The sequence below is a fragment of the Carlito syrichta genome, unplaced genomic scaffold, assembly GCF_000164805.1.
Source record: "Carlito syrichta isolate Samal-C Ts95f unplaced genomic scaffold, Tarsius_syrichta-2.0.1 Scaffold316346, whole genome shotgun sequence".
Classification (NCBI taxonomy): domain Eukaryota; kingdom Metazoa; phylum Chordata; class Mammalia; order Primates; family Tarsiidae; genus Carlito; species Carlito syrichta.
This window is the reverse complement of record NW_007260442.1, coordinates 1831010-1844778: the sequence shown is the minus strand read 5'-3', so window position 1 is coordinate 1844778 and position 13769 is coordinate 1831010. Positions and strand designations below refer to the sequence as shown.

Here is a 13769-nt window from a genome sequence, read left to right as displayed (position 1 = left end):
GAACCCGGGCTCAGGCAATCCACTCACCTCGGCCTCCCAAAGTGCTGGGATTACAGGCTGAGCCACCGAGCCCGGCCTCCTGATGACATTCTTAACTGCATGCTAAAAGAAATATCTTCTGGAAATTTGAACTGGGGTTTTGTTAGTCCCTCCAATCATATTCATGGCAGCAGGCTGTGAAGGCCAGGGCCCTGAGTGAGGCCCAGTTCTAGCTCTAATTCGCTGGATGTGTCCTTGAGTAGGTTACCTCCTGTCTCTGGACCTAAATCCAGACTTAAACCTGCTCCTTTGACTCCTGTTCTAGTACTCTTTCCCCAGCCCTCAGCTATCACTCAGATTAGAAAGGGTGGACTTTCTTGGGCAGCCAAGTTTTGGGTATTGAGGTTTCAAACATTAAACCTGAGGGATGCAGCCAATCAGAGTTGGTGTATCAGGGATTTGGCAGCCATTCTGTCTGTCTTTGTGGGTACCTCTGCTGCTCAAAAGGGGCAGTGCCCCAGGGGGGGTCTCAAACCTCAGGGCCCAGGTCACCTACCAGGCCAGCGTTTCCCAGACTCCTTGGACCTCCTGACATGCTGATCTGCTGATGCAAAGAGCTGGTCCCCAGGGGAAGGGGTCGGCAAGGATACAGACTGGCCCCATTCCTTTGTTCTTCCAGGCAAAAGATCGTGTTGGCTCAGCTGGGGCAAGACTGCCAGGTCCTCCCCCAGAAAGGAGGTGAGCAGAAGCTGGGAGCCGGGTGCCCCAACCACTGTCCTCTCTGACAGATAGGCACAGTGGCTGCCCCATTAGTAGGCCTGTGGCCCAAGGACACACCTGCAGATAATTAGTCCCAATCAGGACAGGCCCAAACTGCTGATGGTGCAGTAACAGGCTGACCATGTCACCAGTTTGCAAATGGTGAGGAGTTTCTGGACCGTGGCCCTGGCTGGTAGAGCAGGGGTTCAACTTAATATTTAATGCAGCATATAAACGTTGGAGAGAAATTGACTCCTTCGCTAATGAGATCTTCCCTGAGCAGCCTATAGCATGAGGGCTGAGACGGAGCAGCACAGAAGCAACCTGCCCCCCAAGGTCCCAGGCTGGCATAGCTTTCCGGGCCCCAAGTAGAGCCCTGGGCTGGGCTCACCTTCAGACTGAGCACCCACTGCATTCTGGGCTTCATGGGGAGGGGAGAAAGAAGGAGGCGGGGCTGGAAGACTCTGAAGAGCGCTGAACTATGTCACTCTGCCCTCCACAAACACAGGGAGAGTTAAACAAATGCCACGTGGTGACATGAAGCCCACCGTCACAGCTCCTTGGGGCATTCCTTCAAGGTGTTCTTAGCAATTCTCTATGTGGCCAGTAACAGCCCCCAGACGGTGTCTGGAAAGTTTGTGGGGCTTTCATATGACTGAGGGACATTATTGGCCTGCAGCGGCACGGTCCCACATAGCGAAGAATTTGTCTTCATTCTGCGCTGTTCTCATGTCCTGCCAAGCATTCAGGTGGGTGAGAAGCCTGTTTATAATTATCTGAAGCTAGAACTGAACTTCATTTACATATAAATGTGAACTTGCAATTTCCATGGTCTTAATATACCCTGAATTTTCTAGGAATGGAGCTACTGTGTAAAGCGAGCAGAGCTTGTACTCTGTTTTCCTTGGAACTTTGCCAAGAGTTCCCCACCTATTTGTAGAGTCATGCTCGCAGGATGAGTCGGTGTTTGTCCCCGGTCCACACCCCCTCGCGGGGCTGTTCGAGGGCATGGATTCACAGGGATTCAGTGTATCAGGAAAGCCCTGGACTCCTATGTCTTGCAATGTCCACATACAGATTATTTACACAGCAAAGTACATATTAATGATACACAATGCTGCTTTCATTTCTTCCTAGTTGGGACTTCTTTATTATTTGGAATTAGATGTGAAGATAAGATACATTCTCTATTCACTTAATTTCAGAAGAGTAAAGGGACCGCTAAAGATCTGCCATCTCAGAGGGACACTGGGTGAGACTGGGCAGGAAGCCCCACTGCGAGGATCCCTCCCAGAGCATGGCAACCGCCCCAAAAAGCAGAGGAAGGGGCTCAGAGATCTTCAGCGAGGTCTTCACACACAAGCATCTACTATACACATGTGTGTGTCTGTGCATCTGTGTGTCTGTCCTTTCTAATTTTTCATACAAAGAAGATCATCTTTAACATATGACTCGACAACTTTTTTTTTTTTCACTTAAAAGTATGTCTGGCTGGGCGTGGTGGCTCAAGCCTGTAATCCCAGCACTTTGGGAGGCTGAGGTGAGAGAATTGCCTGAGCCCACGGGTTCGAGAACAGCCTGGGCAACTTGGCGAGACCTCATCTCTACCATAAATCAAAAAATCAGCTGGACATGGTAGCATGCGCCTGTAGTTCTGGCTATTTGGCAGGCTGAGGCGGAAGCATCGTCTGAGCCCAGAAGGTCGATGCTGGAGTGGCCATGGGCATGCCACTGCACTCCAGGCTGAGAGATGGAGTGAAAGTCCAACTCAAAAAAAAAAAAAAAGTATATCTTAGAGTTTTTTTATTTTTTTAGTTGGGATCTCACCCTGTCACCCAGGCTGGAGTGTGGTGGCATAATCATGGCTCACCACAGCCTCGACCTTCTGGGCTCAAGTGATCCCTCCATCTCAGCCTCCTGAGTAGCTGGGACTATAGGTATGCACCACCACACTCAGCTAATTTTTTAATATTTTTGTAAAGATGAGGTCTCACTATGTTGCCCAGGATGGCCACAAGTGATTCTCCTGCCTCAGTCTCCCAAAGGCTATGCTGGAATTACAGGCATAAGCCACCACACCCACCCAAAAAGTATATCTAAGACATTCATTAATGTCATTACAGCAAGTTCTAGTTAATCCTTTTTAATGCTTGCATAGTACTTTATTGTGTGAAAGAGACATAACTTATTTAATCAGTTCCTATTGATGGATATTGCATTGTTTTTGTTTGCCATCATAAATAATTACACAAATATAAACATCATTATGCATCCCTGTGAATATGTCTGTGAGGTAAATTCCTTTTTTATTTTTTGAGTTGGAGTCTCACTCTGTCACCCAGAGTGGAGTGCAGTGGCCGCTCCCGGCCACCGCAACCTCGACCTGCTGGGCTCCGGCGATCCTTCCGCCTCAGCCTTCCGAGTAGCCAGAATCACAGGTGCGCGCTACCACGCCCGGCTAATTTTTTGATTTTATTGTATAGATGAGGTCTCGCCTGCCCAGGCGGGTCTCGAACCCACGGGCTCAGGCAATCCACTCACCTCAGCCTCCCAAAGGCGCGGGCTGAGCTACCGAGCCCGGCTTGTGAGGAAAATTCCTAAAAGTGCATGTAAAGGTTTGGTGTCCAGAGGGTAGGTATGTGCATTTAAAATTTGATAGCTATTGCCAATTTTTCCTCCAAAGGAAATTGCATCAATTTATACTCCTATAGCAGTGTATGAAAAAAATCTCTCATAGCTTCACTAATACTAAACCTTAATCTTTGATAAGATAATGTTTTTTAAATGTATCATGACTGTTTTGATTTGCAGTTTTGAAATTATGAACCAAGTGCACACCTTTCTATATACTGTTGGACATCTGTGCTTTTTCCCAGTGAACTATCTATATCCTTTGCCTATTTTTTTCTACTGAATTCTTTCTTTTTCTCCTTTTTTTTTTGGAGATGAGGTCTTACTCTGTTGCCCGGGGTAGAGTGCAGTAGCACAATCATGGTTCACTGCAGCCTCAACCTCCTGGGCTCAGGCAATCCTGCCTCAGCCTCCCAAGTAGCTGGGACTATAGGCACATGCCACCACACCTAAATTTTTTTTGTGGGCGTGGGGGGCAGAGACTCGGTCTCACTGCATTGCCTAGGCTAATCTCAAATTCCTGGGCTCAACTCAGCCTTCCAAAGTGCTGGGATTACAGGTGTGAGTCACTGCATTTGGTCCTTCTAATTTATTTTTTAAATCTCTTTATATATTAAAGAAATTAGCTTTCTGTCATCTGTGCTCTTTTTTTCCAATTTTGTTCTTTGTATTTTGGACATTTCTGCATGCATACAAAAGATATGCTTTTTAATAGTTATTTATATTTTCGTGTCTTTTGTATTTAAAACTTTTTTTTTTTTTTTTTTTGAGTAGGAATCTCACTCTGTCACCCAGGCTGGAGTGTAGTGGCATACTCACGGTCACCCCAGTATCGACCTGCTATGCTCTGGTGATCCTTCTGCCTCAGCCTTCCAGGTAACCAGAGTTACAGGTGTGTACTACCATGCCCGGTTAATTTTTGATTTATTGTAGAGACAAGGTTTTGCCAAGTTGCCCAAGCTGGTCTTGAACTCATGGGCTCAGGCAATCTACTCCCTTGACCTCCCAAATGCTGAGATTACAGGCTGAGCCACCAAGCCCAGCCTAAAACATATTTTAAAAGGCCTTTCTCATTCTAAGATTATAACATTTTTCCTATGTGGTTTTTTTTTTTTTCTAGTTTTACTATGATTTCATGGTTTAAAACCAAAGTTTTGCTCAGCTCAAAATCTATTTTGGTATAATGAGTGGGTAGGGATACAAAGGCCCCAAATGTCCCAACACAATTAACTGAAGGATTTATCTTTTCTCTACTGATTTGAAATGTCACTTTTTTTTTTTTTTTTTTTTGAGTTGGAGTCTCACTCTGTCACCCAAACTGGAGTGTAGTAGCTGCTCCCGGCCACTGCAGCCTCGACCTACTGGGCTCCAGCGATCCTTCTGCCTTAGCCTTCCCAGTAGCTGGAATTACAGGCATGTGCTACCACGCCCAGCTGATTTTTTGATTTATTGTAGAGATGAGGTCTCACTGCCCAGGCGGGTCTCGAACCCGTGGGCTCAGGCAATCCACTCATCTCAGCCTCCCAAAGGCGCGGGATTACAGGCTGAGCCACCGAACCCAGCTTGAAATGTCACATTTATGAATGATCACATATATATGGTTTTGTTTCTGGACTCTATGTTGCTTCATTTGCTTACTTCAGTTTCAGTTATTGTAGCTTTATGAAATGTTTTTAAATATGCTAGAGCTTTTATTCATTTCTCTATTTCAGATTTTTTCTAGCTACCCTTGAGTGTTTGTCTAATATTTTGCATCACTTTGACAAATTCCAAAAAAATTCTGTTGGTATTTTGATTGGAATTGTTTTGGAGTAATAGATTACTTAAAGGAATCGATAACTTTATGATATTCAGACTTCCTATCCAAGAACAAATTACATCTCTCCATTTATTCTTTTATGTCCCTTAGGAAAATTTTAAAGTTAAGTTTATCTCTAGGTATTCTATGTATATTTTGTTGTTGTTGTTGTTGCTGCTAATGGACTCTTCTATTATGTTTTCTAGCTAACTACTGCTTATTTACAAGAAAGCTAATGCTCATACTGATCATTAGAATACTGCTAATATTTCAGAATTAAGCATAATTCTGATTTTAGTGGAATATTTTTGTTTTTCCTCCTCTGTAATGTGACTTTTAAATGGATAAATTAAATCAAAGTACAAACACATCTTTGGTCATGAACTTACTTGAAAACTTAATCCATTGTCAGACTTGCTGTCTGGGCTTACTGAAGCTTTCTCCTGTAGACCTCAAGACAGCTAAACCACACAGCTGGTTCTTCTTAGCACTGACCTTCTGGATCAGTTCAACTCAAATTCCTTTCCAGGTTAGGAGTGTCAGATAAAATGAGGAAATGGCAAGGTATGGTGGCTCATGGCTATAATCCTTGTACTTTGGGAGGCCAAGGCAGGAGAATCACTTGAGCCCAGGAGTTCGAGACTAGCCTGGGCAACATAGCAAGTCCTCATCTCTACAAAGAATCAAAAACTTAGCCAGACATAATGGCACACACCTGTAGTCCCAGTTACTCAGGAGGCTGAAGTGGAAGTATTGCCCGAGCCCATGAGTTCGTGGCTGAAGTGAGCCATGATTGTGCCACTGTATTCCAGCCTGGGCGCCTGGGAGACAGAGTGAGACCTCAACTCAAAAAAAAAAAGGTAAAAGAGGAAGCAACTGAGTGGGCGTCCTGGGGGCCTTCCTCAAGGGGCTGCTGCTACTGAACCCCAACCTACCATGACCATGTGGGAATATGACCCAGTATGGCCAGATTTTTTTATTTTCAGGAGGATTCTACAATTCAGTGTTTTAAAATTTTTAAATATTGGCTCAAATGTTTTTAAAAGTTCTGTGTAGGCCCAACTAAACTTGTCTGTAAGCTAGATTCACCCTTTAGCCAACTGGCCACCAGTTTTCTACTTCTGTAGGCAAGATTTTTAGAAAGGCGACCACAGGCTCAGCTGTTACAGGAGTATTTTCCACCTGAGTAGCTGTATGCACCAACGACAGAATGTACAGGCATACACCGTTTTATTACGCTTTGCAGACACTGTGCTTCTTTTTTTATTTATTTAATTTTTTTTAGTTGAGGTCTCACTCTGTCGCCCAGGTTGGAGTGCAATGGCATGCTCACGGCCAACGCAGTTTCGACCTGCTGGGCTTAGGTGATCCTTCCACCTCAGTCTTCCAAGTAGCTGGAACTACAGGCATGTGCTACCATGCCCGGCTTATTTTTTTTTATTTATTGTAGAGACGAGATCTCACCAAGTTGTCCAGGCTGGTCTCGAATCCCCGGGCTCAGGCACTCCTCTCGCCTCATCCTCCCAAAGTGCTAGGATTACAGGCTGAGCCACCGCACCGGATCTATACTGTGCTTCTTAACAAACTGAGGGTTAGTAGCAACCCCACGTCAAGCAAGTCTGTCAGCACCATTTTTCCAACAGCATATGCTCATTTTGTGTCTCTGTGTCACATTTTAGTAATTCTTGCAACATCTCAAAATTTGTCATTATTATTGTATCTGTTATAGTGAACCATATGATCAGTGATCTTTCATGCTTCTATTATAATTGTTTTGGGGAGCCACATACTGCACCCAAATAAAACAATGAGCTTCTAACAAACGTGTGCGCTCTGACTGCTCCACTGACTGGCTGTTCCCCCATCTCTCCCTCTCTTCGGGCCTTCCTATTCCTTGAGACACAACAACATTGAAATTAGGCAAATCAGTAACCCTACAATAGACCTAAGAGTTCAAGTGAAAGGAAAAGTCACACATCTCTCACTTTAACATTAAAAGCTAGAAATGTTGAAGCTTAGTGACGGAGGCATGTTGAAAGCTGAGATAAGCCAAAAACTAAGCTTCTTGTGCCAAACAGTTAGCCAAGTAGTGAATATAAAGGAAAAGTTCTTAAAGGAAATTGAAATTGCTACTTCAGTGAACACACAAATGATAAGAAATCAAGACAGCCTTATTACTGATATGAAGAAAGTTTGAGTGGTCTGAATAGAAGATCAAACCAGCCACAACATTCCCTCAAGCCAGAGCCCAATTCAGACAGAGCAAGACCCTAAGTCTCTTCAATTCTGAAAGGCCAAGAGAGGTGAGTAAGCTTCAAAGAAAAGTTGGAAGCCAGCAGAGACTGGTTCTTGAGGTTGAAGGAAAGAAGCCATCTCCATTACATAAAAGTTCAAGGTGAAGCAGCAAGTGCTGATGGAGAAGCTGCAGTAAGTTCTCTAGAACATCTAGCTAAGATTAGTGATGAAGAAGGACACTGTAGTTTTTTAAAAATACAAATGAAACAGCCTTCTATTGGAAAAAGATGCCATCTACAACTTTCATAGCTAGAGAGAAGTCAATACTTGGCTTCAAAGCTTCAAAGGACAAGCTGGCTCTACACTAAGAATGATGCTAAATCTCACAGCTCAACAACAAGGGTACCTGCATAATGAACATCTGTATACCCAACCCTGAACTGTACCCCACATCTTTAAAATTAAAATTTTTAAAAAAAGAATTATGCTAAATCTACTCCACCTGTGCTCTCTGAATAAAACAACACAGCCTGGATGACAGCACATCTGTTTACATCATTACTGAAGAGTTTAAGCCTACTGTTGAGATCTATTGCTCAGAAAAAAAGATTCCTTTCTAAATATCACTGCTCAAAGATAACGTACCTGATCACCCAAGAGCTCTGATGGAAATGTGCAAGAAGATGAATGTTGTTTGCATGCCTGCTAATACAACACCCATTCTGTAGCTCATGGATCAAGAAGTAAGCACAACTTTCAAGTTGTCTTATTTATGAAATACATTTTGCAAGTCTATAGCTGTCATAGATAGTGATTCCTCTGATAGATCTGAGCAAGGTAAATTGAAAACCTTCTGGAAAGAATTCACTATTCTAGACGCCATTAAGAACATGCTGATTCATGGGAGGAGGGCAAAATATCCACATGAACGGGGAGTTTGGGAGAAGCTGCCTCCAACTGTCATGAATGAGTTTGAGGGGTTCAAGACTTCAGTGGAGGAAGTAACTGCAGATGTGGCAGAAACAGTAAGAGAACTAGAATTAGAGCCTACAGATGGGGCTGAATTGCCGCTATCTCCAGATCAAAACATGAATGGATGAGAAGTCGCTTCTCACCAGGCAAAGTGGGAACCAAAGGGAGACGCAAATTCTACCTGTACGATGGCCACTTGTATACCTAATCCTGAATTGTACCCCACATCTTTAAAATAAAATTAAAAATTAAAAACAAAAGAGATGTTGCTTCTCATGGAAGAGCAAGTAAAGTGATTTCTTGAGGTGGAATCTACTCCTGGTGAAGATGCTGTGAACAGCATGGAAATACCAACCAAGAATTTAGAATATTCCACAAATTTAGTTGGTAAAGCAGCAGCAGTGTTGGAAAGAAATGGACTCCAATGTTGGAAGAAGTTCTACTGCGAGGAAAATGCTTCAAACAGCACCACAGGCCACAGAGAAATCTTTCATGAAAGGAAGAATCATCAGTGTGGCGAACTGCATTATTGTCTTATTTGGGGAAATTGCCACAGCCACGCCAGTCTCCAACAACTGCTATCCTGATCAGTCAGCAGCCATCAACATCAAGGCAAGACTCTCCACCAGCTAAAAGATCACAACTCAGTGAAGGCTCAGATGATCCTTAGCATTTTTCGCAATAAAGTATTTTTATATTAAGGTATATGCATTGTCTTTTTAGACATAATGCTATTGCACACTTAATAAACTACAGTACACGTTGAGCATCCCTTATCTGAAATGCCTGGGACCAGAAGTGTTTCAAATTTGAACTTTTTTGTGGGGTAGGGGAACTTTTGAGTATTTTTTACTATTTGAATAAGTGGTCCTTCATCTGAAAATCTGAAATCGAAATGTTCCAATGCGCATTTCCTTTGTGTGTCATGGCTCATTCACAAAGTCTTAGATTTTGAAGAATTTCAGATTTCACATTTTCAGATTAAGGATACTCAATCTGTATAGTGTAAGCATAACTTTTATATGTACTGGAAAACCAAAATGTGTGTGACTCACGTTATTATGACGTTTGCTTTAGTGAACCTGGAACTAAACCTCCAATGTGTAGGCATACCTTGGAATATTACAATGTCCTGCCCCCAGCCCATAGTCCCTTTGGCATTTGTTTTCTTCAGCTTTATATGAATAATATGCAGTCATATCACATTGCAGCCACAACCCTGCCCCAGCACCCCGCCTGTTCCTGGACCTCATAACCTCGTTAAAACAAAAATGGCATCCAAAAGCACCAAGGGGCCAAAATTCCAATTCCAAACAGTCTCTCTCAATCTTTCTCTCTCTCTCTCTGACTTTGCCTCTCTCTTTCTCTCTCTGTCTCTCTCGCTCTTCCTCCCCCACACCCCAGGTGTCCTCACCTGTCACGATGGGGTAGGACTGCGGGCCAGGCACGCTGCTCCCGATGTCAGCAGGGGTGGGACTGGCCAGGTTGGCCTTCATGTCGTCCAGTCCACCAGCCAACGAGGCCATGGCTGAATACTCACTGGTCTGAAAGAGCAAACAGAGACATCTCAGCACCAAGACTCCGAAGCACCCTAGTCAGATGCCACCACCACATTCTGGGCTCAGCCACCAAGCTGGGCAGGTCTATGCCTGTGCCAAGGGTCACGAATTCCTAGTGCTGAGAGGGCAGATTTAGTCTGACAGAACAAGACAGGTGTCCAGAATGGACAATTCTCCTCAGGGGAAGAGGTGGGCAGGATTCAACACAACGTCACGACAATCCAGACTTAGCCCCCTCTGTAGCCCACAGGTTTCCCTTACCCACCTCCAGCCAGCTGGAGACACTGCCTTCCCTGGAGCAAGGAGGGAGACATCAGTAACCAAAAAGCAAGGCAGAAGAAATAAGAGTCTTCCCACCAAGAGAAGGGAAAGAACGGTTTCTGATTTCTGTGCTCTTAAACCACGGGAAGAGTTTAGAACCACAGAAACAAGAATTGGAAGGAATCTGGGAGATCACCCACTCCAAATCTTCATTTCACAGATGAGCAAACTGGGCCCAAGGGGGGGAGGGCTTTGTCCATGGTTGACAGGCTGGATCCCAGTCCAGAGGGTGGGGCACCATAAGCTCTTGATCTAATCTAGTACATCAAACCAATCCGAGTTTGGCAAGTGTTTTTGAATTCTAGAAGCATGCAAACACCTGTCTGCTGAAAACCATGGGCTGCACACCTGATTCACCAAGTCCATGCCAACCCCGGGTATTTGGCCCACGAGTCACGCTCCTTTCTTTAAGCCATTTTGTGAAATCAGAGCTTGGGATGAGTCATTTCCTTGCCACCCAAGCCATTCTCAGAAGGGTCCCCAGACAAGGCAGCACAGATGTCAACCCAGATCTTCCCACTCGAGGACAGATTGTACTGTAAGCATGAGTGACCTGTCTCTTCCTCCCACCCAACCCCTAGGCCTATTTTCAGGTAAAGAAAAGATTTGCAAGCATTAAGCCAACAAATTTGGTTGTGCATGCCAAGAATGAGAGTGGGGGGTTTCCTCCAGGACCCTGGTGTTGTTGATGGAGGACACGCGCCTGTCGTCCAGGGTCATGTCCTCAGCAGGCAGGGACAGGGAAGTCAGCAGTCTTCGGGAAGGAGCTGCAGGCGCCCTGGGTAGGATGACCAGGACTGAGCCACTGGGCAGGAAACCAAAGGAGCCGCTGGGCAAGGGGCAGTTAGACAAGACTCAGAGTCGGGCACTTTCCTGGGGTTTTTCTCTCCAAACCAGTTAGAAAGTCCTTCCTGGGCAGCGGAAGTGCCAGCGGGGGCTGATGGCAGGCCCAGGCTCTGGCATGATTCTGAGGACAGCTTGTCCAGATTCCCTGGGTCCTTCAATCCTCTTCTGTTAGACACTGATTCTGAAATGTATGAAGAACACAGGCCCAAGGCAAGCCCAGGTGCTTTCAAGGGAGAAGAACCAGGCCCAGGGAACGGGCCTACCAGACACCAGGAATCACTCTATAGCTCTAGTAATTAAGACAGGGTGGTATTGGCACCGGGATAGATAAATAGACCAATGACACAGAATTGAGTCCAGACACTGATCTGTGCACATATGGAACCGTGATATATGAGAGAGGTGGTGTACAAATCAGTGGGAAAGGATGGACTCTTTAATAAACAGAGCAGGGATAACTGGTTATCCATTCAGAAACAGGGGGAAAAAAGAAATTGGATCTTTACACCAGACACAAAAATCAATTCCAGGTGGATTAGAGGCCTAAATGTGGAAGGCAAAGGCGTCTATCGTGGTTGGCTCTGGGTCCAGCCAAAAACCCTTGGGAACAAGTCTGTCCTTCATGGAAGAGGAACGTGTGCCTTTTTCTGCCCTGGGATGTTCACACATGGTTTCTGGTCACTGTGAGGACAGGGTCAGGTCCCAGTCATCCTGCTACCCTGCCTCAGTGCCTCCTCCTCCAGGAAATCTTTCTTGTCTACACTCCCTAGGAGGTGTGAGTCCCACCTTCACTCTGCTGGCCCCACCAAATTGTGCCATGGCAATAACAATCACAGTCGCATCAAAATTTCACACTTACCAAGCACTTTTGCTGTGCCAGGAGCTTTACCTGCACTATCTCATTTAATCTTCACAGTCACCCCTTGAAGTAAGTTCTATGTAATCTGAATTTTACAGATGAAGAAACTGAGACTTCTATTACAGGGGGGAAGTGACCTGCCTAAGGTCGCACAGCTTCTAGGTGCCCGAACCGGTATTCATTCAAATCTGAGTCCATCTGACTCCAACATCTTGACAATTACCATAGTAATTTTCATACCGTGGGTCCTGACCCATTAAAAGAAGTAAAATCAATTTGCTGGTCCCTACATTTAAAAAGAAGAAGGAAGCCGGGCTTGGTGGCTCAGCCTGTAATCCCATGCTTTGGGAGGCCGAGGTGAGTGGATTGCCTGAGCCCGCAGGTTCAAGACCCGCCTGGACAACTTGGTGAGACCTCAGCTCTACAATAAATCAAAAAAATTAGCCAGGCATGGTAGCGCACACCTGTAGTTCCAGCTACTTGGAAGGTTGAGGCAGAAGGATAGCTGGAGCCCAGCAGGCTGAGGCTGCGGTGGCCGGGAGTATGCCACTGTACTCCAGTCTGGGTGACAGAGTGAGACTCCAACTCAAAAAAAAAAAAAAAGAAGAAGAAATTAAGATGAAATAGAAAAAACAAAAAAAGGCTGGGCAAGGTGGCTCATGCTGGTAATGCCAACACTTTGGGAGGCTGAGGTGAGAGAATCGCTTGAGCCCAGGAATTTGAGACCAGCTCTTTCTCTGCACACAGCAATGCACTGAAAGGGCTGCTCTCAGGTGTGGTGGCATGTGCCTGCAATTCTAACTATTTGAGGCCGAGGCGGGAGGATCACCTGAGCCTAGGAAGTTGAGGCTGAGGTGAGTCATGGGTGTGCTACTGCACTCCGGCTGGGGCAACAGAGTGAGCCTCCAACTCAAAAAAAAAAAAAGAAAAGAAAAGAAAAGAAAAAAAGAAGAAATATCCAAGGGTCTCACACATAGAAAGATAAGTTCTGCTTTGTGAATCCCTGTTTCCCATATAAGTGGGCATGTATGCGAGGTGGAGATTAAGAGCTATTTCTTGATATAGGTCACAAGCAGCAAAGTTTGGAAAACACTGCCTTCCTTCCATGCAGCAGAGAGCGATGGGAAAAGGTCACTGTCTGGATTACATCCCCCATAGAATGGAGCTTGGTCTTGGCATTAGCCCTGTAATTTGTTAAGAATGAATTTGGATTGAATTTAGAATTCCACTCGCCAGGGCAGCCCCTTCAGTGCATTGCTGTGTGCAGAGAGAGAGAGAGAGAGAGCAGGTCAAACGCCTCTGAGAAGGGTTTTTTCCCCAATGACATCTTCCAGAGTTTCTGGGCCCCCAAAATAGGTGCCAGATCCTCCCTCCTGCCTGCGTTCCTGAATGCTCTAGTGAAGGCCAGAGCATGGTGGACGTGCATTCATTCAACCTTTATTGAGCCCTGTTGTGTGCAATATGGTGTGTGAAGACCACACATGCTCTTTGACCATCACCCACAAACCCCAAGAGAAAAGACACATGGCCCCAGAAGGTCCACCCAAGGGGGGCAAGATCACAGAGCCATTCAGTTACTTGGAGCGGGAGGTGGCTGGGAAAGAGTTCTTGGGGCACACTGGAACAGCAATCCCTGACCTCAAGGCAGCCCCAAGGCTGGGAACAGCCAAAGGAAGCCCAGAGGTATTAGGACAGGAATGAGCCAGAAACAGGCCCAGGCAAAAGTACCAAGAGACGGACAGGTAGACAAGCGGGGATTCGACTGTGAAGGGTTTGCACGATGAACACAGGATGAACAGATGAACGAGCA

At 45.4% G+C, this 13769-nt stretch overlaps 1 protein-coding gene across 9 annotated transcripts in view; it reads right to left on the bottom strand.

Moving 5' to 3' along the window:
* PAX5 (paired box 5) overlaps positions 1-13769 on the bottom strand; it is a 202931-nt gene that overhangs the window by 80807 nt on the left and 108355 nt on the right. For 7 of the 9 annotated variants that reach the window (XM_008074152.2, XM_008074154.2, XM_008074155.2 and 4 more), the window contains one exon: positions 9789-9918. The exons of the other annotated variants lie outside the window; for them this stretch is intronic. In XM_008074152.2, coding sequence (XP_008072343.1) covers positions 9789-9918 — 130 coding nt within the window. The remainder of the gene's footprint in view (positions 1-9788; positions 9919-13769) is intronic. 9 annotated transcript variants of the gene reach the window in all.